The sequence below is a fragment of the Anarrhichthys ocellatus genome, unplaced genomic scaffold, assembly GCF_004355925.1.
Source record: "Anarrhichthys ocellatus isolate YVR2014 unplaced genomic scaffold, GSC_Weel_1.0 scaffold6, whole genome shotgun sequence".
NCBI lineage: Eukaryota > Metazoa > Chordata > Actinopteri > Perciformes > Anarhichadidae > Anarrhichthys > Anarrhichthys ocellatus.
Window position 1 is genome coordinate 1787976 of NW_022280036.1, and position 25749 is coordinate 1813724.

A 25749-nucleotide genomic window follows, 5' to 3' on the forward strand; every position below is an offset into this window, starting at 1 on the left:
GTGTCCTTGAGCCTTTTGAGATGGGAAAAAAACAAATTATAATAATAATAATTAAAAAACAACAACAAAAAAACAAAAAAAAACAGGTAAGTATTTTTAATTTGTTATTATTGTAACAGACTGTCTCATGTTTATCGTTTTGTATTGGAGATATGATGTCCCTTCAGGGTTGCCGTAGAGAAAAGGCGACTTCCGACTCTGGTCGAGGGGGGGGGGGGCAGAAATAAAGAGAGAAGCTGCACCAGCTGTTGCTCTCCCTGGAGACTACTGGACATCGCTGCGGTCAAGTCAGCAGACACTCAGATCTCCGTGGTCAACTCAGCAGACACTTACATGTTAGTGCACCTATATGCTGAAATTCACGGTAAACGCATTTAAATGGCACAGATCGGGAGCGAGCGAAGGACTTTGAAAGTTAGCGGAAACATTAACGTGAGACAACATCCGGTTTCTTCAGACAAACATCCGGTTTTCAGAATAAGATGCCAACAAAGTCTGAATTATATTCACATTAAGTATAAAACATGCTACCTGCATCTCGTGAATCAAATGTTATTGCACTTTTGTTCATATAGCAGTACTTTTAAAATAAAAGTGCGCAATACACTACTTTTGAATTCATTATTGAACTTTGGCATAACAATGCGATTAATCGCAAAAAATCCATGCAATTAATCGCGATTAAATATTGTAATCATTGCCCAGCTCTACTTATTACACAATAGCAGAATTGATTAGTTACATTAATTTACATTACTCTGCCCAACTTCTGTGTTTAACAGACGCATGTTATTTTACCAATGGCAAATGTTACAAGATTTGGGGTCTCACCTATTTCTTTCCACGTGCTATTTGCAGTGACAATAGAGAGTCTTTGACAGTACATTGACATCATACCAGCAACTACGGTTTGGATGTCCATCTTTATAGAACTTGTTAATATTTATTTTTTAACATTTCCCCTTTCAAAATAAAACCCCTCTTAGCGTCATTCTGTGGACAGAATCTCTTAATTTGTTTACACAGTCTAAAATGAATATAAATTACATTTATATTGAAATGAAATGACACGTTCTGGTCATTATGAAAGGAAAACGCTAGAAAGAAGTGCTGGCAGCAGCAGCAGCAGCGCTGACTGTGTGGACGCCACACACGTGAGAGACCACACATGTAAATAATGCAACCTTGGAGATGGTAGAAGTCAAATGTCCTTGTCTCTTTGCAGAAGATATACCTGCCTCAGACCACCTACAGCCTCGTCGTTAAGCTAGCAGTATTTACTGAAGGACTATAGTTTCACTACGTATAACAAACATATCAAATATTTGATACAGGTCTATAGAAAGTCTAAATTCAATGTGTTTTCTATCATCTGACAATACACTAATATGAAATAACAGATAGTATCACAATTCTGCTCATCCTGGGAGTTCTAGTGTCCCACATTTTGCAGATACAACTGTCTATGTATCCAAAGGCTAATATACCTCTCTGGATAAATTGTTCTGCAGTTAAATACACATCAATGAGCCACATTGTTACCCATGTTCCAGCATTACCATGAACACAAACATGTTATTTATTTTTGGCTTAATTCCACATACAACGTCCTGATTAACACACAACAATTGTGTGTTAATCCGCCGCTAAAAAAACATACCCAAAAAAATGACACTTGTTTCTAAGATGTATGTGTTCAGTAGGAGCCAATGGGCAAAGGGCTAAGTGCCACAGACAGGGTGGGAAAATCAGAAAGTATTGTGAGATGAGCTAACAAGTTGTTGGTTTGGGTCTTTTCACTTGAAGTGAATCAAAAATACTTTTTACATACTTTGGATGGTTACAACTTTGTTTCAAATGTACCAATAATGCTTTAGAAATATATGTGTTTTTGGTTTTCTTTTGTGCTGCTCTTATGTCTGTATTGTGCCAGGTAAACTCAGCTACATACACTTCAACCCAAAGTGTTTTGACCCTGTGAACATTGCTCTCCCTGCCGAGCCTCCTTGACTGTGCTGAAGTGGGACTGCGATCATATTATTTTGCCCAATGGCATTCTCGGCGCGGAGAATGCTCGAAAAAGTCCAGTTTTAATGGCAAGTGTGTGAGAGTGTTGTTTGTCATTTTACGTCAGTACTGGCGTCTTCAAATGCCCGTTGGCTCGCGTACTGGAATATGTGCCTTTTCCAGAGACGGGATCAGCTGAAAAGCTGTCTGTAATACTGACAGACTGAAGACTGCAACATGAATAAGCAAACAGTTCCAGGGGAGGCTTAATACATACTGAGTTTTATTTTAAATCCAAAGATGCACACAAAGAGATGAGAGGGAGAGATGATTCAGTCTGGTGCTCACTGGGCCATTGTCGCTGCCACAGTGAGGGAATATTACTCCACAGTCAGGCTTAACAGCTGACCAAATCTCTCTCTGTCTGTCGCCCTCTTTTTCTTCCCTGGCTTGTTTTTGCTTTGAAAATGTGTTTATGACGATGCACTTCATGTGAAAGATATGATGTTACAGAGGAATATGAGTTTTTTTTTTTTTTTTACTATTAATAGATTTCAGATTTGGAAGAGGACAAAGGACAAATCCCCCCAAAAATAAGACAATAAGGTTAAAAACTGTAATGTTAAATACAATAAAATACAACATGAAGGTAATAGTGATGAAGGGATAACTAGAGAACAAAACTCTTGCACAAAAAGTATTATGCAGATTGGATCTTAAGATCCAGGGTTGTTTCTGTAATGTAATGCTTGTGTAATGTAATGACGTGATGATGTAGTCGGTCGAGGTGGACATCATTTTAACTGCTTCAAACACTTTAGAGTACTTTAATCAATAGTAATGTATCTTATTTTATTAAATGATCATGTGGTATTTATTTCAAATTTTGATATGAAAAGTATAGGAACTATAGGACTATATAGTGGAGTAAAATCAAGTAAAGTAGAAGTGCCTTAAAGTTGTACTTAAGTAAACTACTTGAGTAAATGTAGTTTTTTTTTCTCCACTGAAAACTTGATAATACGCAATTATTATTGTACAAAGAGCACTGTACATCATGTTTTTATCGGGCATTTCATCATAACAAAATCCATGATTAAAGCCTACTTTCTCCTGACAGAAATACTGCACATCCAATATATAATGTATCTTTAATTGTTTTCTTGAGTCTACATGGCATAATTAAAATGTGGTTTATTTACTATAAATTATTAATTATCCATAAAGAAACACTTATATTTTTTAGCGTGTTAGACAGCGTTTTTTCACTTGCATGAGATACGCTCTGATTTGAATCAATAGAGCCGTCTGCTAAACTGCAGTTCACTGTGTAACCCTTCATGATGCTGTTAGCTCTGTTAGCCAAACATACAGCTCTTAAGAGCTAACCTGCTCTCCTCCCGACATGAGAAGACGTACTCCGTTTTAGTCAGTGCTCGGTTCAGTTTCTCATTCGCTAAGCGATTGTCATACGTAAATATATAACACAGTCTAACAAAAGTTTGTGAATAAGTCATGAACTGCAATCCATTGGTTTGGTGTACAGGGACATAAGTAGATTTTTTTCCCGCTTCCCTCAGAACAACTTCTTTTCAGGGACGACATTACATTACAAAAAAAAAGTTAAGTTGAGGCAAGAAAACCACTTAGTTAACCACTTAGTTAATTTTAGTTAGGATTAGGAAAACCATCATCGTTGAGCTTGGCATTGCTTCATACAGTTAGGTTTAGGCAAATAAATCGACCTTAGGTTTAGAAAAACCATCACAAATGTTAGGCGTCAAAACCACAACAATACTTTGGGACACCCGGTCTTATGGTGGAAAGTCTTGTGTTTGTTGGACCCGTCCACCTCCAATCTTTCTACACCGCTTGCTCTGACCGTAACATATTCACGTGAACGTGTTTAATTTGTGTGTCCACCACGGTAAAAGGTTCTCAAATGACTTGCCATTAGCAATGTTTTTGTCTTGAGCGACACAAAAAAAACGGACAATCGTGTCCATGTACACGAAACCAGCAGACTGCATCTTGTGATTATTTCAAGACCTGCCATGACCAGACAGGCATGATGCGGAGAACAGACGTCAATAAACAATAGCTGGCAGAGAATTTGCACACTAAAAATACCTTGTGTTTGGTTTTAAAAGGTATCTGATAATCAATAAAAATCTTATATTACAGCAATATAGTCCGTTTAATGTTTACTAGTACTATAATACTGTGTCAAGATTCTGTGGCTGCTGAGGAGCTGACCATGGTGTTGAAAGGTGCTCATATTATATTTGCACTGAAATAATTCTTGAAATAATAGTGATGATAACTTCAATACTGCATAAACGGGCTGTTAACTTAAGGGTCCTGGTTTGGGGGTTTGAAAATATGGTCATACATGCATGCAATTGTCTTAGGCGTGCAAATCAAGAGAGGAACAATTTGTAATCCAAGCGGAAGCAATATTTGATCACTTGCTGCCCCTACCAGCAGGCAGTACGGAAGAGTCGGCAGTCAATTACTGTATGAAACACCATTGTCACTCTTTTTTTTTTCAAAAAGTGTGAATCACAGCAACCATGTGAGGTCCTTGAGCACACAGTCATAATTAAGCACAACAAATATTAGGCTGATGAGTCCAGCAGTATGCGAGATAAGCCTTGGACAGATAGACAGAGAGAGACACAGAGATACACACACACACACACACAACCGAATACATAATGTCCTGGTGGAGATAATGATGAAAATGAAGTCAAGGTAATGGCTCAGTCTTCAAACACGTTCCTCGTGTTACATTTTTGAACGACGTATCCGTGGTTTCCTAATTGTGTGTATCCTCTGACATCAAAATAGTTGTGGGCTATTCACTTCTGAAACACCGCAGAGCGAACTCACCTTCACACCCTGAATTTAAATGTTATGCTAATGACGATGGAAATTCAGTCCCACACAAAAACCAAACTTTGACTGAACACAGTTTTGGTGTAAAGTCTGAAACTGATGTTATCCAAGGACCTGCTGATTTTAAACTTTTAAAACTGCACAGGTTGCAGTGCTTTCCTGAGTAGGAGTTCAAACAACTCGAAGTACAAAAGGCACACCGAAGACTGGTGCTTTGGATGAGATAATGACCATCCAGCATGCTTTAGGTCCACAAACAGTCTCAGATTTTTATAGGGATCCACATGGAAAGATTGTGAGGCTTCTCAATTTGGTATAGAGTGCTGCAGGAATGAGCCCAAAAACCCGTAAATGAGTCAGCATGTTTTCCCTTCCAGTTCCCTCGTCAGTAAAGGAACATAATACATTTTTTTGTATTATGTGTTTTTGGTTCGATGACTGAAATAAAGTCTGTGTTAAACAGAAGATATCTCAACGTTTGTTCTACGATATAAATGACATCAGTATATAACCCCTCTCCTGAATTCTGAAGCTTTTTGTGTCTTAAAAAAAGTGGTAGCTAACAAGTGGCTAAATGAGACTACAAACGTCATCAGGACATTTAGCCAGCCTTCACAGCCTCATTGTGTTGCTCGAGGCTCATGCCATCCTGATATTGTTCGTTTACAGCCTAACGTTGGCTTTAACACTTCTAGCGATGCATTTCCGCTTCCAAAATCATAAAACAGTGATCCTTTTTGTGAAGATTATCTTGCTGAATTAAACGTGCAAACCGAAATCCAAGGAAAAATAATCCTATTGGCTTTTTTGTTGAGAGAACCGCTGCGATGCTAACTTCCGGCACCACTCTATTAAATTGTATCTATGTGGGGAACAGATATGAAAGTGGAAACTGTTATATGAAAGTGAATATTTGTTATATTAAATTAATTCCTTCTTGTTGCTGGGGACCTGCGTTCAACGTGCAAAGACCCTTGGAGAGCAGAAGCTCCATAAAAGATTTAAAAAAAAAAAACAGCAGGGAATGAACACGTTCAAATAGGGCGCACCTCTCCTCTGACATGAAGACAGCTCTGGAGTCCCTGCCTGCAGCTTAAGCCTTTATTTTCTCTTTGCCCCCCTGGAGGCGTTTTAAAATGATCGATTTTTACATTATTTTAATCCAATGGACTGACGTGTTATTGGAAAGAGGAGTGATGGATCTGGACGTGCAAGACTGGACATTGATCATCGAGAGAGAAGGGAGGTCGGGATGTTTCCCCCCTGAGGATCAACCCTCCTCCTGACACAAACAGACACGCGCACGCACACGCGGACACATTTGCGCTCTGTTGGCCGTGGCCGTGGGGGTGTTTGTGCGCGCGCCCGAGTTGATTTGACTCGCTGCTCCTCTGCTGAGAAGTTAGTCTCCGATGAGAGGGATCCGTTGCCGCTGCATCACTTTGTTGTAGATGCATTGCGCTCGATTATTTTGGCAATGCATGCGTAAAACAATCGGTTCCGTGCGACATCCCTGATGGACCGCGTATCACCCGTACTTCTGAGTGGCAAAGAAGCCCCATTTCCTTATAATAAGAGGTCTGAACCATCTCTAAAGAGAGCCGGCGTTTGGCCGCGCGTAGTTTGCAGCAACTCAAACGCAAGACGGATATATGGGTCGGAAACAACGCACGTAAAAAGAGAGCGAGGAAGCAAACGGAGGTAAGCGCGCACTCGAGCTGTAAGAAGCTTTTTTTTTCCTGGGACGCGCACAGACAGACAGCGCTGCTGGTGAGGCAGCAGGCAGGGGAGAGAGCGCGAGAGGAGGACGCACAAAACAAACACACAGAGACAAAGTTATCCTGCGTCGAGATGAAGTATGGTGACGACAAAATACCTGCGTTCCAGTTTAATGGAAGTTTCGCATCATAAAGGCAAAGAAGATAAATACCCCCCGAGGAACGAGCGCACCCATGGGTGTCGATGTGGCACGAGCGCTTTAGTGCAGCGGAGTCGATGAGATATCCAGTCATGATTTGGGTCGCGTTTCTACCTTTTTTCGTTTCGTGCGCACACGGGAACGGGACCGCGGAGCAGGTGCCGTTCTTTCACGGGCATGTATTTGAGAACTCATCTCCGGGCTCCCGGGTCAACGGGCTGAGCGTCCCGTTAAAGCGGCTCAACTCGCAGAGGCTGTGCCGTACCGAGGAATTTGCGCCGCACTTTAAACTCCTGGGAGACGGGAGCGACAATTTTCGCGTTTTTGCGCACCACAAAAGGGGGCATGTTTTGTTGAAGACTTCTGGGGTTCTGGACCGGGAGGAGCGGGCTGAATACGTGCTGAGTCTCGGTTTGTGTTGCGGGGAATGCGCGGGACTCTCCCGTGAAGTGGATGAGGAGTCTCCGGTTGTCGCCGAGGTGGCGTCCATCAAGGTGGACGTCCTGGACACCAACGACCACCAGCCCACCTTCCCCGGTGCCGATGTGAAACTGAGCCTGGATGATGCCACTGCGCTCCGCACGGCGATTTACTCGGTCACAGCGAAGGACGATGACAGTGGCAAGAACGCGGAGCTCATCTACTTCGCCTTGCCCAAAAACGGGAGTTTCTACGCGGTGCCCAAAACCGGAGACATTCTCCTGGTGGACTCCATCCTCGGTCTGGGTGAGCCGATTAAGTTTGAAGTGTTTGCCCAGGACCGCGGTTGGCCGCCTCGCACCAGCCAGAGCGTAGCAGTTGAGATCAATCCACGGCAGTGGTCCGTGGCGCCGAACCCCCAACCGGGCAAACGGAAACCTACATCTCAAATTAAAGTGCCAGCGAGAAGGTCCAGGTCAGTGCTGGAATCGGACAGTCCCGTTTTCATCAACGTGTCCGAGGATGCGGGGATAGGTTCGGTGGTGATGAACCTGGGCCCGGTGAGGTTTCAGTCGGCAGCGTTTGAGCTGGTGGAGCCCGACGTGGAGAGCTCACCGGTCAGCGTGAGCCGGGACAGCGGGGATATAGTCATATCGCGGAGGCTGGACCGGGAGACCGAGCCTCTGGTGGAGATCACCGTCAAAGTTCAGGATAAAAGAGGTGAGCGAAAGACCGAACGCACGTCTGTGTGAGTTTCGCGCGTGTCTGTCTGTGAGGTAGAGTGCGTGTGTGTGTGTGTGTGTGTGAAAGAGTGAGAGACAGTATGACTGTTTGTGTGAGCATTTTCTTGTCTAGTGTTTGATCCCCGCGAGGCTCGTTGAGCAACATACAAACATAATCTATCTAACAATGCGTTGTATTGTGTGCGTAAATACGCACGGAAAGTGCCTTTACTAAAGAGCCTAATATTGTGATATGATACAAAGCGATTGTCTTCCCTATAACTTTTTTCCACGGGGTTCCAAAGCCCCTGGACTCTAGATTAAAGTCCACTGGAGAAGATACAGTTTGGTAATAAAGAAGAGAAAGTAACCCCATATAGGTGTTCCTTATACTTTATAAATTGGGCATACTGGGCATTGTAATTCAAACTTGACTATTACAGAGCAGGGTCAGTGGGGAGCCACTGTGCGCAGCATCCCGATGTCAGGGTTGGTGTAAGGTTCTCGGAGGTGAAGTGTCTTTGGGGTGCGAGAAATCCAGGAATGCTGTTGCTGTGGGAAGTGTGTGCTGAACCACCGAGGTACCTTGCAACGTCAGTATTCTCCACTGGGGCCTCACATCCACGCGCTCCATCCTGGCGAACGATCGGACTGAGCGGTGTTCAGAGTGTATGGTATTTACAAAAGAGGTTCAACTGAGTGGCAGCAGTCAGTGCTGATGATGATACATGTGCTCGGTTGAATCAGGGCGGCCGTGAACGGTGCCTGTGCCTACCGCTGGGGGGGCTGCCGCCGAACCAACAGGTTAATTATCACCTGCGGATAACGGAGGGGAGCAGAGGGACGGGGGAGGGGGCGTCAACATCCAGCCAGATTCACATTAATAAATGGATATGTGAGGGGATGAAACGCCGGGCTAATTGACTGTGACACTGAGCAGCTGGTACTATAATACAGAGTGCAAAGAAAACAATATGAATGACTTTGCATTTGCTGTGTGATCTATATATCTATGTATCCATCTGTCTGTCTGCTTGGCATGATTGAAAGAACAGGTTCCGCAGCATGTTCAATTAAGACCCGCTAACAGCTTTTGACTGGAGGAGGTGACCTGATCAATGTGACCTATTGGTCTCGGTAATGTGAACTATCCTGACGCGGGGAAAGAAGCTGAGGCCGCTCCTGGCACACAATGCCAGGTCACACTCCCTGTAACAATGTTGGCTATTTGTTACAATCATTTCCCTTCTTGGACACATTCATAGTGATGGCCGAACTTTATGTTGTCAGTGTCTAATGTGGCACTTTAGTGTTGCAGTATTATGTTATTCCCCTGAGAGTTCCTTCATAGAGCACCGGGAGCTAACAATTAGCTGCTGTCTGATGTAAAGGAGGGACTCAGTTGGGACTTCTTGGCATCCGAATTTACCCGAGATTTCTTTTTTTGTCGGCAGGTCTCCAAACTTTTTTCTTATTATTAAATTTCAAGCAAGTAGAACACATTTCACCAGCCGATGAAATGCATTAGTGGAGGATGTTTTTTCCCTGCACCCTGTCAAAAGTTAAACCGGTTTCGTCTCTTTCTAACGGACTGCGTTGTTATATTCCTCCTGCAAATGAGCAGGAATCAAACACACGGGAGACAGCCTCGAATAATAACGTTGTTGAATAAATTGTCAGGATATTGGCAAAGGAAGGACCGGAAAAACAAAACAAGGTTTCGCTGTCGATTTTAAAAAGATGTAAATGCTATGTATGAGAGGCACTGGCAGGAGTGTCATCTGTGTTCTTATGAAACAAAAGTTTAGTGCGTGAAAAGTGAATTTTAATGTGTAATCCATTTAAATCCAACCAGATACAATGCGAATAAATGATATGTTATTTACAAAGATGTAAAATGGCTTTTAATGTATCTGAAGATTAGAGACACATTGTTGCTGATGTAGCCAAATCCCTTTCTGACCAGTGCTGGTTTTCGGATGATTGAATCTTCAATGGCTGCATCTGTAACTCAACTGTGGTGTGATGTGTTTTGCTCTAACAGTATGCGTACAACGTTTAAAGAGGACGGTCAGCGTAAAAGTTTCCTAAATGGATGTGTTTAAAAGGAAGGGTGATTGAAATACATTTACATGACCCGACTGTTCACTGCATGATGCTGAAAGGCGGCAAGTTTTCATTTCCGGGTTTAGCGGCGGCCAATGGGGGGGGGGGGGCGAGCCCGGCTCAGCCACGGCGTCTGAAGCACGATGACGGCAGCGTCCGTCGGGTTGTCGGTGGCTCTGTTAAAGTCCTTTAATCCGTTTGGAGTGGAGAGCCTTCCGGAGCCTCGACCTCCCTCCATCTGCTTGCATTATCCCTGTAATCCCATCTCATTCTCTCTGTCTGCCCCCCCTTGCTCTCTTACTTTCTCGCTCTTATTTTCACTCTCACTCCAGGGATTTAGTTTGAGTGGAGGCGCAGTTTAACAGAGCAAGAGAGAGAGAGACAGTGAGCTTCTGACATGATTTTTCGAGGGACGGATGTGTGTGTGAGGCTAGAATTCTTGCATATCAGGATCTAAGATCACTGCTTATTGGTATGGGTTTGTGGCCCACACCACAAGGGAAGTGCATGTGTGTGGTTGTATTTCTGACATTGTGGGTACCCACCTTGCCATTTTTGGGGCAAGACGTCCAACCCCACACGGTAAACATTTACATTTTAAAGTGAAGAGTTGGCCTGTGAGGGTGAAGGTTGGGGTGGGAGTCCGAGGAACGAATACTTACCTTCGGTAAAGAAAGTGCTCTTTCTTTTATTGTCCTATCATCAACCCGTGTGTCTTGGCGCACATCTAGCCTCTGATATCCCAAACCTTTCATTTTCACAAGTCGTTTAATAACGTGCCAACACCTAAAAGAGCACCAAGTGAGTGCTCCATTAATTTTCCCCAGAGGTTCCTCCTCCCCACTTAAAGCAGCCAATCTGACACCGTGCTTTGACTGCAGTGACTCCCGTTGGCATAATGATTAATGGAATTATTAATTTGGTTAATTAGTTAAATGATTAATTTGGTCAGGCACACATGTCTATTGTCCGTCTTCAGAGCTCAACCCAATGTTTTCTTTCACTGCTTTTCTTCTCATTTCTTGCTTAAGGTGAAATCGCCTTCTGCACTTTCATCTTTTCAAATAGACAATAAGCTATTGTAGTCCTTTTTAGGAAATTATTATAATGCACTTTTTTCTGTGCACACTCTCACAGTCACATGTTCTAGCAGCCTTTATGACATATCAAAAAAAAAAATACAATAATAAAAGAGTTTATGCCAAATAGACCGTTTGTATCTTGTACGGCGCGACAGGTATTCCACTGGACTCTTACCACATGGGAGTCCAGTATTCTTTCAGTATTCAGCTTTAAGTCTGATTGGTCGACCAAACCCTGATGACCCTGTTACATGTTTGACTATCAAACCTCAACTTCTTTTGGTGCAGACTATAATGTGACACTGTATCAAGAACTGTGAACTTGAGATCTTGTTTACTCAAAGCTCTCGTACGTCTGCTTTCGCTTAGACCAAATTTAACCATTGAGAGGTTTGGTCACATTGCAGGACATGCAAGATCAGCAAATTAACTCTTAACTCGTCATGGTACAAGTTTTTTGTTGCTTGACACAAAAGGAAAAGCATTCATTTCTTACATTCTAAGTTGGCCCATCACAGTTTCATAATGAACCATACTGTATATATACTGTATCATTTTTACACTTCTAAACGGGTGGGGTCCACTCAGTTGGCCCGAGGAATTCACCTCGGCGGGTCAGAGACGGCCGCCTGGTGTGGGAGGATCCTCTCCCCGGTGCTGGCTGGCCGTCGGCGGGCCAATTTCTTCCTTGTGAGCCACGACTGGCCATAGTAAGTCGACTTGGGAAGGTCTCGGGTGAAGGCGGTTAGCTGCCGTGAGCTACAGCACCCGTCGCCCGGACCTTGCCTGCATCCGGGGTGCCGTGGACTTGATGCCAGCTATGCCCTCTCTTCTTGTGGGGCTTGAACAGGGCTCCCGGCGCGACTGTCAACGGGGGCGGACTGTCCTCGGTGCGATGACTTTGCAGCAATGTGGACCACCCACCCGACCTTCTTGAAACACAGAGAATTTAGACGTTGACTCTCAGTGGGATCAGTGGTATTAGCAAAACTCTCACATTACAGGGAGTCGTTTGTTCAGTGTCAATATAAAAATAGCTTGTAAGAGACTTAAAATAAATATCTGCCACTTGGCTGGGATTAAACAAATTCAACTTTCTTCCAATGTGACTTCACTGTTTTCTTTCTCCATTTTTCTATAAGTAAGGCCTCTTCAGTTTGGTCCAAACTGCTGCAGTATATATACACAACCATTTAAAACTTCCTAGCTTCAGTCAGAGATGTGTAACACGTCATTTACAAATGCTTTGCGTGTTAAGTGAAGTGTATTTTGAAGCTGCTGATAGCAGCATTCTGTCAGCTTCAGCCGGCAGACTGCTGCATTAATCACTGCTTTGCCAGCATCAGTGAAAGGTTCAATTCTTTCCCCCTTTTGTCTCCTCTAATTATTTCCTGTTGCTGTCATGCCAAGTCTAAAGATGGGTTCCCACTTTTATTATGTGGAGGAGAATCCTTCGTGCAATGTTAGCAGAGCTGTCGTCTTTGCACACTTAAACAGTGCCTGCAGACCTACTGGTGCAGAACAAATGAGCAGCTTACCTATGTAGTTAGTGTTCTTTAATTAGAGCCATTTAGCAAGCAACCCGTTTTTAGGCACATTTGAAATGCAGTTACTTTCCCAAATTTAGCTGATTATAATTACTAACTGGCAGAAGATTGAGCGACAAAATTAAAACAAGATTATTATTATAAATTAGTTTTTAATCATTTTGATTTAATGAATTAATTTTATTAATAGTTATATTACAATCACCATGGTAATTCTGTGTTAACTGTGCTAATTTTAAAGCAACACACTGTACAAATTGAAGTTTGTTTTTAATACATAATTAAATAACCTTTACAAAATATAATAGATTAAAATTACACATTTTAATTTCAAAATTCTAAACAATTTGCAAACATACTTTAATTAGTTTGGAACATATGGGTAAGATGGGGGTTTATGGATGTGTATCATGTTAGATGTGTAATTTTCTTGATATAAAAATGACAAAGATAGAAAATAGCCAACAGTTTGCTCAAAAGACTAGATGCGTGGACACACATGTCCAGATTGCGCGTGAGTGTTATGGGATTTTGGTTAATGAAGAGAAACAGCTGGCTTTAATCAAGACAACGGTTACTTGATCTCATACAGATTTCTGCCTCTCACAACGAGACCAAGCACGAACACACATGCAAACCAAACGTGTGGGAAACAGTGATCAGAGAGAACTGCGTTTTCAGGCTCTGCAGTCAAAAGAAATGCACATGGAATGCTTTTGCATCCAATTCTTTTGACATTTCAAACACACACTGATAAACACACACACACATAAATACTGTACATTCACCCACAAAATAAAGCATTGTGCTTATTGGGAGTTCGGGGTTGCCAGATTACCATTCCATATCCAGACAGATGGCAGTGTGGAAAGCCTGTTAGCTGCATATGTTTCCTGTCTTTTGTTCATCGAGATGAAACATCGTCTGCATCCATTTATTCCTTCAAAGAGCATAAATAGCACTTATCTGGCCTTCTATGCACATGTGTGTATGCATGCACAATGATCACACTGATGGTTCACTGTGTGCAATGGTTGAGACACATGCATATTTTTTTTAGGTTGCTTGTTTCATTGCAATTTGTAGGGCTGCTCGATTATGGCAAAAATCATAATCATGACTTTTTTGTCAATATTGAAATCATGAGTGTGTAACGTGATGACTCATTCACTTTGGAAACATCTGGATGCAAGTAAGTGCGTCAACCTGGTGAATTTTGGGAGAAAAAATGGAGAGGCTAGATCTATGAAGAGCTTCTCCCTTATAGCATTTAATCATAAACACATTGGTTGCATGGACATGAACGATGATGACGCGACAAAAAAGCCCCGTCCACAAAGCATGGTTAACGAGGGGTCCGTGGTCTTGCGGGGAGCAGGGGGCCCCACAGAGAGAGGGGGATCAGCGAGGTCTGGGTGAGGAATGCTGTAAAGCCACAGACTGTATATAGTCTGTGGACCGTTGTTATGAAGCCTTGAGTCCGACAATTTTGCTATCCCATCTTGCAATATGGCCGTCGCCATGTTGTTTTTTTTGCAACCGGTGAATGGAAGCTACCATATTTGGAATGCTGAGAAATGACGTAGAGACGCCGTATACATCTTTGGTAGCAACCTGTCAATCACAGTAAACCCGCCCTAAATCATACTCCACTTTATGGTCTATTTGACTCTAAATGGACCATAATGTACTAAATGAACATCATGCTGTATTGAAGAAGACTTGAAACTAGAGATTGAGACCATAAACTCATGTTTACAATGTTTACTGAGGTAATAAATCAAGAGAGAAGTAGTCATTTTCTCATAGACTTCTATACAACCAGACTTCTTTTTGCATCCAGATGAGTCGCCACCCGCTGGTCAGTAGAGATAATGCAAGTTTTAAGACAATTCCGCGTTGGCTTCACTCAGCAGAACCGGAGGTTGCCCCCTGACTAAAGGAGCCACCTTCACCTCGAACCTTTCCAAGCTGCTCTAGAGCCGTTCGCAGCGCACCACGGAGGAGGAAATGGACAGAACGTTTGCGCCTCTGATGGTTACTGACTCCAATTCTGTCACCAATGGTTTGCCAACTGCTTTTTGTAAAAATCCCAAGTATCAGCTTCAGATACTGTCAAATGTGCTGTGGAATTTCTGGCTTCCCTTGGCACAGTTCTCTGGTTCAGTGGCTTCAAGAGAGTTTATTGTATGATCCGCTGTGAGCACAGAGGGGAATGGAAAACACAGTTACTCTTACTTTGGTAGCAGTAAATGAGACAGCTCAACTGCTCAGCTGTATACAGAGTTTGTTAAGACGAAGAGCCATTTAAAGGTGTGAAATGCAGCATTTTGGATTTTCAGTAAAAAGAAAGCTAGATTTTCAGAAAGAAATTGGATTCATTCTTGCTGTAGAAAAATTGCAGTTGAAACAGTATGTGAAAAATGCACATTAAATGTGTTGAGCCCTATAGCGATATTAAAAGCTGAAATTTAAGACGTTATGGGAAATAAAGTTGTACCTGTTGAGAAGATTTTAAATAGTGGTTAAAAGAGTTTTATTTTAAGTGTTAATGCTAAATGAAGTTCAAGCTCAAAATCTGAGAGGAGGTGAAGTGTAATTCCTGACGTGAATTATTAGCAGTTAAAGTAAAAGATGTTTGTACACATTTTTTGATGAAATGTCATAATATTTCAAATAGATTTGCTAATGATACCAAAGTGACTCGTAGTCTTATTACACACCCATGGCATTGTTGGTGGTGTTAAGGTACAGTGTTAAGGGTTTAGTGGGATCTGCTGGCACAAAGATAATCTTATATTCATTATTTTGTCTTCAACGGTGTAGATTCACCTGAAAGAGTCATTGTGTTTCCGTCAACTTACGATGAGCCCTTCCCATGTACATAGAGAGCTGGACCTGAGGCCATTGCAGGTTCTTCTACATGCTTAGAAAGGGAGGGGGTTAAGGGATGTTTTGTGCCACAGACCAGTTTTGCAGATTTCCATCCAAACCCAAATGCACTGCACAGACCAGGAGAGGCTGCCAACTTTGTTGGATATTGAAAATGGTTGGAGACAGGCTTGGACCCAGATTCAGCAGTGACCTGCACTTCATCAATGCTGACTTGGAACTTTAAAAGCTTTTCAGAGTTTAATGTCAGATATGAGCCACTACTTTAAGGCACGTCGGTAGTTATTTTGATTTCTCACCTTTCGAAAAGCACCTCTTAAAATGACTGCTTTCAATTGTCAGGACCTTCTTCTGCTCAGTGACAAAAGAAACCTTTTAAAGTTTGAAAAGGTCACCAGTCACCTAATGATAAAAGATTGTAAGAGAAATGTTCCGAACAGAAAAATACATTGTTAAAGTGTTCACTTGGCTTATGCTCCTTGTACACGAACATTTTTCAATAATTGTTCTCATATTTCTTGTCTTTAATGTGCGCAAATTTGACTTGTGTTTGAATAAACATAGCTGTTAAAGTGTCAAACAAGAATATCTCAGCTGTGGGTAGCACTGAAATCCAGGTTGCTAGAAGATGCTAAATCGGAATAAGTGAGATTTCCACATTTTCAGAAAATGTCATTTTGTGTGTGTGTGTGTGTGTGGGGGGGGGGGTTATTTGGTCAAAAGCCAAAGTATTGGACAAAGGAAGTTTGGCTGATGGTACTTAAAAATGCAGTAAACTAGAGACTGTCAGCCCATCACACTGCTTTCCAAATACAACATATTATCATGAAGAATTGAAGAGTTGGGAGACAAATGGAACAGGTATCCTTTATATCAGAGTGTCTCTGATTCACAGTGGGGAATGGATTCCTTTCATATTTTATGCACAGAAATGTGTTCTGAGTTAGTCACAAAAAATTGGAAAGGAGCCACAGCGGTAGTGTCCTCTTTGAAACTAGTACTTGAAACCTTTATGAAGACAGCACGTCAACACGTTAGTCAGTTGGTTTAGAGAGTGATGTAGCAATGATCAAGGACAGGACCTGGCCAGTAAAGAAATGCAATGTGATGATACGACAAGGCTGCTGTGGCAGCCAGACTGAATATATACTGTATATATATATCCAGGGATATAAAGGGACATATGATGGTTTGGGCTGTTCAACTACAGTAAAAGAGATGTAATACATGACAGCTTGGGCAGTGTACCACACAACCTTATCATATTGTAAAGACTGAAAGTTAAGTTCTGAATAATGAATTACTGGGATAAAATGTAGCAGGCTTATTCTCATAACCTCTATTTGCATAATCACTAGGAGTGTAACGGTTCACATTATTCTTGGTTCGGTTCAATACGATATAGTGGTGCCACAGTTCGGTACGGCGCGGTTCAATGCAGCAAAAAAGCAGAAATGCCATCAAAAAGTGTGTTCTTTTTTTACTTTGAACAGCGATGGATTAATTTGTGTACAGGAAGCTGCAGCAACTCCTGTTTTGTCTTTAACACATGGGCTGCTGTTGTGCTTCTGTGAAAGAAGGTCACGCTCTCTCTGATCTGCCGTTGCTTTCTGAGACGCTAGATTAATGACATCATCCTATTTGTGTGGTTACAGTCAGCTAGCTTTGTGTAGCCCGTGACGTCCGGCCGTCTGTTGTCAGAGCAACAGCGGGAGCTTCGGACATTTGATTCTCATTGGGCTTTTGTTTTCTTTTACAAAGCAGGAATTATGGTCATGCAAAATGGGCTCGTGAAGGAGTAGTGTCACGGGGCTCAATAGCATTAAGCATGGTCTCATATCCGCGGCTATAAACATACCTTTAGCCCTGTTTGAATCGGTAGGGAATAGCTACCTAAATGCTGCGGGGAGAGTTTGTAGTGTGTGTGCTGCTGTTGGTTTTCCTGGTAGGCTAGTTTAGCATAGCGTGTAGAATGTAGAATGTTGTTCTTCTGTGGTGAGAGTGTCAGACAGCACGTTGTCTGTTACGTCGGGTTGGTTGCCTTGTTGAGAGCAGTGGCTCCACCGAGAGAACATCATATTTCCCACAATTTAAGCTCCAGCATAAATGCAATAGTATTATTCAAACGTATTGCTGGTTCGTATGGCAACCACTTTTAGGAGTTAGTGTTGAGCCCTGCAGCTGCTATTTCGCGGACAGATATAAAAGTATTATTGATGTGCTCACCTAATCCTTCAGGAAAGTAAACTCCTTTCCCAAAATGCCAAACCTTTTCTTAGAAATGTCCATATAGCTGTAGATGACTGCTGGTACTGTATGTCTCCATTTTAATAGATGACTTGATCAGCAGAGACACAGCTTTTTTTCACTTCCTCTACTCCACTGTCACACAACTTCAATTTTATTACAGCTAGCTAAATTATGTCCCTACAATCAGCATGTAATTATACACTGTTGCCCTGTTCTCCAAGGTACCAGCTGTGGTGCAGCATCAAACCAAGAGCCAAACCACTAAAAGCTGTTACTGATCAGTGATGGGAAAGGTGTGAGAAAGACTCGCATAACACCAGTGAGTCTGATGAATCTATCCATCCATCCATCTATCTATCTATCCATCCACATCCATCCATCCATCCATTTTCCATTATTCCATCCACATCCATTCATTCTGCAAATTCTGCAAACTCCTGGCATTTCATTGAGACAACAGACAAAGCTTGACAGAAATACCTGTGATACTGGTTCCGTATGAATCAATGCAAGTCAATTTGCATGGTTACATCTTCCAAAAAAACCTCATGAATAATTAATTGTAGTTGGCAGCAACAATTTGTGCCACGGTCAATTTCAATTTCTGAGCAATAAATTGGCTTTCTAGCGTTGTGCTTCCCCCTTTTAATGGAATTTTGACTGTTTTACAATTTTACCTCTGCTCTCCTGATGCCTTTGAGTTACGACCCACCGTTTATGTGTTTAAACACCAGTATCATCAGATGTGTTGCCATTTTGTAAGCAACATATTTCAACTTTAGTGCGTGGTTCAAACTGCAGTTTGCTTCACGGTGACCTTCATCATATCACTAAAATGTCATGATTATAAAGGTAATGCTTTAAGACACACTTCAGGGTGCCTGTGATACCAAATCCATATTATCTTGTCTCCTGCTGTTTTTTGGTCTCTTTTGTCCATTTTTCTCCAACCTGAATTTTCCTCCTGTTACTGTCCATCTCATCGTCTCAGTTTAAACTAAATCTGTTGTAGTATCATTTCACAGTGAAGTCTATCTCTAGTGCACTAGTGTTGGCAGATATTGCATGCTTTAGCCCTCAACAAACATACAGTGCAGAAATAGCAGGTTGCTGTAATGGAATATGGCTTATAGCTAATATAAGCTAGTGTAAAATGGGGGACCTGGCCCAGGCAGGTTTTATTCCTTTGTGTACAGACTTAGGGGCCTATGTATTAGGCCCCTAAGATTAATTTCAATATATCACAGCCTGTCATGGTCTATGGATTAATGAATGTGTATACCTGAAGTGGGGAATAAGATTCAGAGGTAATTGGTGGCAGCAGTGTATGGAAGTTCACTGTGTGTTGAGTCATTTGCTTTTCAGTCTTTGTCAGACTGGAATCCTCCTGTTCGCAGCATTACTCCTGCTAAATGTGATGTGAGCCGGAACAACTTGAGATAAAGCCTAAAAAAAATCTTGTTTTAAAATATTGATTTGTACCAGGCTCGCTATTTAATTGCGAGATAAAACCTCGGCATGGGAAGTACAGACTCGGAGCACAAAAATCAAAAGGAAATGAAACAACTGCAAATTAATTACTGTCGCATGTTGTTATCAAGGTGTTGCCGTTATTGTGATAAGAGATTGTTTTCGTTTTGTCGTATCTTACGGGCATAGTGTAAGCAGTTCAATTCCCAGTGAGCAAGCGGTATTTGTCAGGACTGGCAATGAGAACAAGAAAAGAAATCCATGAAGAACGACAACTGACAAAGTCAAAAGTTGGAAAAATACAGAATAACGAATTGGCTTCATCGTTATCACCAAAAATGTACAAATATATACATTGATTTCAACAATATATTATAGCCTTATGCATGTATATGTTAACAAACAAGAATAATCTATTGTATTGCCATTCAAGTACCTACTAATTGAATATTTCTGCCTTCACCACATGGCACCATCTGTCGTTGCTTCAGAAATAGCACAGGCAGAGGACAGTTTCATCTTCTATTGGTTGATGGAATTTTGCCAGGTAAACGTTGCTTTCCAGATTAGAAAAGAAAACAAAGCTGAATTTTTTATTTTTTTTTGAAATCTGCCTCTAAAATGTTGTTCTGTGACATCACCTCAGGTATAGATTTAGGGTCAAACTGTCGGTTCAATTAAAGTCAACCTGTCCAGGACAGAGGGTGCTCTCTGTTACCTTTGTTTTCCCAGAATGAGAGAACATTCAGATCTATCATCTGTTAACTCTGATCCAAAAATGCTACTGTGCTTGGCAGCATTTACTCAATAGCTTGGTTGCATCGCACACAGCAAATCCTCAAGTGAGCCCGAATTGATCAAGTAAGCCACATGACAGCAGTCTTTTTCCCTAAATGGTCGGAATGTGTTCAGTGGCAAAGATGTTCTTATGGATGTAATCAAATAAAATTAGAGCGTCTTTTCTTTTCACCGTCATTATGAGATTCGTATTCCACTGCGAACAAATTGCTCCAAGGTTGCTTTGAAAGCACGACTCCTCTCAATGCAGTCTTGGTCTGCATGCTGGACTCTCATCTGTGCAAACTAATTCAGGCTTAGGAGGAAAATGTCTCTAGGGTTCAAAATAATTACTTTAAACCAACTGGGTGTGAAAAGAGACTTTGGCAGTTGCATCACCTGATTGGATTTTTTCATTTATTTATTTTTTTATCTTTTTTTCTTTACATGCGTAGGGTCTTTAGACTTACTAAAGGCCGTGTGATAAACTTCACCCTGTATAGAAATAGTTTTGGAAATACAGGCAAGAGTAGCAGTCACTCATTATGTATACAAAGAAAACCACATTATTAAAAGAAATAGGATGGTAATATGTTAACAAGCTGTTTGTTCAACGCCTCCGACAGCAGGTCGTCTGCCACGCTCAAGTCATCTCTGTAGCTGCTACCCAATTAAAGTGAGCGTTGTTGTGATGCGAGGTAGCCTATTTATTTGTGTTGCAGCTTCCTCGTCTCTAGCCTTTCTGCCGGCTTTGGCTGTGCAGCGGGAGCAATTAATGTCTGCACACGCGTGTGTGTGCGTATTTGTGAGTATGCGCATGTTGGAGGGTCAGTAGTAACACGCGGGTTCGGTGTGTGTGGTGTCGGGCCTCCTCCTCTAACACTCTGAGCACACAGGAGAGCTCCTTCTTGCTCTGCTTCCTCCTCGTTACTTCTTTAGACAGATACACATTTCTCCCCCGTGATGTAAAACATGATTGAAGTGTTTTCTTTCCATCTTCTATGTTTGCAAGTGTGTCGTGGCCACACACGCGCCTCCCACTGTGTTCTCCGAGACCATCAAACGGCACACAAGCACACCGTCGGATTTGTTATCTGCACCTCATCCACCAAATCTTCTTTCTTCCTGTAATTTCCCTTTCTACTCCTCCTTCCCTGTGGTTTCACACACCCTCTTCCATCCCTTACTGCTATCTATCCCTCCCAAAGTCCGCACCAACTGTGTTTTTTTTTTAATATAAATCTACGGCGTTCCCATTTTTCTCTCAGTGATCCTATCCCCTCTGTTATTTCCACCCTATTACATTTTTCCCCGGTTGTTGATATATGTCTGCTTTATTCACCTTTTCTTCACTTATTCTCGCAGCGTCACTTCTTTTTTTTTTCTTTCCAGGGGAGGCTCATTTCATTCTCTCTCACTTTCTCTCCCGCGCTATCAATGTGAGTGATTGTGTAATCCGGCGGCGTGTTTAAGGCATGAGGAGACTGTCAAACAGATCAATAGACAGCGCCTGAATATGTATTCTAACCCCCTTCCCACACAGCTTTTCTTAAACACACATACACACACACACAAACACATGAGTGCGCGGCGAACACAGCGTCGCGTCCGTCGCTCAGAACAAACAGGCCAGTGAGAAGGCAAGCAGGTGCACAACAGCTCAAACAAACATGGAATTTGCAATGTCTCATTTATGAAGTACACATTTATTTAGACATGAATCTTGAATACACACACACACGTTTGAAACATTACATGGCTTACCCAAACAGCCAGTAGTGATTGATGTGCTTCACCGTGATTGATTTCCTGTCTGAAGCAGAGGAAGTCAGTTCATCTGATTAAAGACAGACAAGTTGAGAATTAAAGATCGGAAGCCACTCTTTATGTCTCTCTCACTCACTTACACACACACACACACACACACACACACACACACACACACAATAATGTCCTACAAGTGGCTGATCCCTTATCTGTCTGCTGCATTAGCTGTCAGTGCAGAGAGTGGAGCCGGCGTCATGTACCGCGCTGTTTGTCGGGTCATCCGTCAGCTTGTAACAGCTCCACGGAGGGCAGAGCGCTGCAGCGCGGACGAGTAAAATTAGACCTCTGTGATCGTCGCATATGCAAGAGTGCTCCCTATTTACATTTCTACGCATTCAGCTGACTGCTACAATAGCAGCAATAGGACAGACACAAAGGTCAGAGCTGTTGTCGTCTCACGGTACTACAGTGATGACAAACAGAATGGATGCGAGGACAAAGAGGAAAGGAAACAGAGCAAAGGCTCACCAGGTTACTCTGTGTATAGCTGCAACAAACATGCAAATCATGGAGTTCAGATATAATGGTCTGAAGGTCTACCTTGCCTCCCACACAGCACTGTAACGGCAAGGGGTTGTCAGTGTGAAGGGAGAGCAGGATCAGGATGAATAGATGGAGAGTTTGGGGAGGAAGTTCTGAGGCGATACTCATCCAACGTTTTGTCACGTTCTGTGCCATTCTGTGCCCCGCTTCTAGCGTTACTGGCACAGGTTTTACTTTTCTTGTCAGCATCCGTTTTGGTATGCAGCACCGAAGTGGGAGGACATTGAGTGGAAAGGGTCTGATCAGTAGCAGTGGAGCAGCACAGTGTCATTTTGATGTCAAGGATTACAGGACTTGCCAGGGAAGCCAATGAGCGTGTATCAAAAAAACCTCGACGGATGTTTTCTTTTACCCCACTGATTAGAAACACTCAGGATCATTACTTTGGCTGTCATCATTTGGTTCATATATTCTAACAAGGCATTTTAAGGACTTCCATCACATGGAAGTTCAGTGCGATTGGATAATTCCTCAAGTGGGAGCCTTTTTGTTCATTAAAACTAAATCCACATGGTTTTAGTTTCATTTCTGTACTAGAATAGAACTGACTGTGGAGATGTCAGCTCCCAAACTCACTCCAATCCCTTTTGCAGATAATCTTTGCCTGTGCTCCTCGACTAATCCTGTGTGGCTCTTCGTTTAGAATCACTCAAGTGTTTCATATTGTGGGGCATCACAAAACCCCACCACCAAACTGTCACAGGGGCCTGATGAAAGGAATTGAGGTACCTTATTAGCCAGCCATTTAAATGCCTAACCCAATATCCTAGGAACGACCATTTTGGATGATTACGCACCTCGCAATTTATATATAATGGCAAAGTTCAGAGCCAATATAGGAGGTAGTATCTCCTTTATGTAGCATGGCAAGTAAGGGTTTGGAGAGCTGTACAACATGTTTTCACTCCCAACTTGTCAAATACAGCAGCTTCGTCCGTGGCCCCACTCTTCAAACCATGACGCTTCAGGTACACCTCAAGCATCAGTTTTGCATGTCTGCATTTCTGCTTGTTAGATGCATGCATCTTTTCAAATAAACCTCTGTGTTCACAGGAAACTACTTGGTTACATTTAGGAATAAATCCTGGTTTGTGTTAAAATATGAAGCCCACGGTTGTTCTGTAGTTAAGAAGTCAATGTTACGCATGCAACGAAAGTTGAGAAGGCTACATTTATTGCCTACGTAATGAAACGTGACTTAAAATAATCAAAGCAAAATCTATACCAAATACTTACGAACGAATAACTGAATAGTCGAATATTGGGGTCCAGCCTGAAACTATAACCACAATCTTTTCCTGACAATACTGTTGTTTTAAGCACTGGCATTGAATGTCATTTGGAGTTTTGCTGCATCGTTTAATTTCAAAGTTCTTGTCTGATAATAGTGTTGAAATACCACTCGCCAATGTATTCCATTTTGTTTTCTGCATGTGACTCGGTAACACTGCGCACTTCTGCCTATAGAAATATCAACAATAACATCCTGCTGGTTTCGGATGTGTTTGGGGAGATAGTTCCAGAGGGAGGGGGCAGATATGGAGAAGGCTCTGTCGCCCCATGTCCGGTGCTTGGTCCTGAGTGGAAGAGACAGGAGGTTGGCATCAGAGGAGCGGAGCCGACGGGATGGAGTGTGGTGGTGAAGCAGGTCGGTGAGGTAGGAGGGGGCCTGATTGTGGAGGGCTTTATGAGTGAGGAGAAGGATTTTGTATTGGATCCATTGTGGGACGGGGAGCCAGTGGAAGTTCTGGAGAACAGGGGTGATGTGGTCGCGGGAGCGGGTGTGGGTGAGCAGGCGAGCAGCAGAGTTCTGGATGTACTGGAGTTTATTTAGGATTTTGGATGATGTGCCGTGGAGAATGCTGTTGCAGTAGTCAATTCTTGAGGTGATGAAGGCGTGGATCAGAGTTTCAGCAGCAGATGAGGAGAGTGATGGGCGGAGACGGGCTATGTTTTTTAAGTGGAAAAAGGCAGTTCTGGTGATTTGTTTGACGTGGTGTTCAAAGGAGAGGTTGCTGTCAAACATAACTCCGAGGTTGCGGATGTGTGGGGAGGGAGACAGAGTGGAGTTGTCGATGGTGAGGCAGAAGTTGTGAGGGATTTGGGACCGATGATGATCATGTCAGATTTATCACAGTTCAGTTTGAGGAAGTTGGTTTGCATCCATGATTTAATGTCAGTGAGGCAGTTGGTGAGAGTGGAGTGAGTAGCAGTGGTAATGGCCTTTGTGGAGATGTAGAGCTGGACATCATCGGCGTAGCAGTGAAAGTGAAGACCATCTTGACGGATGATGTTACCAAGAGGGAGCAAGTACAGGATGAACAGAAGAGGACCAAGCACCGAACCCTGGGGGACGCCTTGAGACAGAGGAGCAGTGGAGGAGGTGCAGTTGTTGATACTGATGAACTGTTGTCTGTTTGTGAGATATGATTTAATCCATGAGAGAGCAGTTCCGGTGATGTTGAGGGGGGATTCGAGGCGGGAGAGAAGGATGTTGTGGTTGATGGTGTCAAAAGCTGCAGTGAGGTCGAGGAGGATGAGAATGTTGAGGTGACCAGCGTCTGAGGAGAGGAGGAGGTCGTTGGTGACTTTGAGGAGGGCTGTTTCAGTGCTGTGCTGTGAACGGTAACCGGATTGAAATGGCTCGAACAGATCGTTGGAGATGAGGTGGGCTTTGAGTTGTGTGGCGACAATGCGTTCCAGTATTTTTGACAGAAAGGGAAGATTGGAAATGGGAGGGAAATTGCTCATGGTGTCAGGGTCAAGTCCAAGTTTTTTGAGGATGGGGGTGACAGCAGCCAGTTTAAGTGTGTCGGGGACTGAGCCGGAGCTGAGGGAGGAGTTAATGATGACTGATGAGTGGTGAGATGGCTGGGAGACAGTTCTTGACCAGATTAGATGGTATGGGATCCAGGATGCAGGTGGAGCTTCTCATTCCAGTTGTGAAGTTAGGCAGCTCCAATGGGGACACAAGGGAGAACTGAGAAAGGGGCTGAGGGGTGGAGGAGGGGGGGCAGGTGGAGAGATGGAAAAGGCGGGGGAGGTGTTCAGGTTGCTGTAAATGGTGTCAATTTTTGTTTGGAAAAATGAAAGAAAAGAGTTGCATTTGTTCACTGTGAAGGATGTGGAGGTGTTGTCCTTGGGTTTGAGAAGCTTGTTTATTGTGGAGAAGAGAGCCTTTGGGTTAGAAGAGCCAGACTGTATGAGGTGTGAGTAGTAGGTGGACCGGGCTGAGATGAGAGCGTCTTTGTATTGTTGAAGGTAGTCGGAGAGGGCTTGGAGATGGACTG

At 42.8% G+C, this 25749-nt stretch overlaps 1 protein-coding gene across 1 annotated transcript in view; it reads left to right on the plus strand.

Annotated features, from left to right (window-relative positions):
• The first annotated feature begins 6267 nt into the window (after window positions 1-6267).
• LOC116382790 (neural-cadherin) overlaps window positions 6268-25749 on the plus strand; it is a 297924-nt gene continuing 278442 nt past the window's right edge. The window contains exon 1 of the mRNA XM_031846106.1: window positions 6268-7963. Within this exon, the coding sequence (XP_031701966.1) occupies window positions 6868-7963 (1096 nt within the window). The 5' untranslated portion in view covers window positions 6268-6867. The remainder of the gene's footprint in view (window positions 7964-25749) is intronic.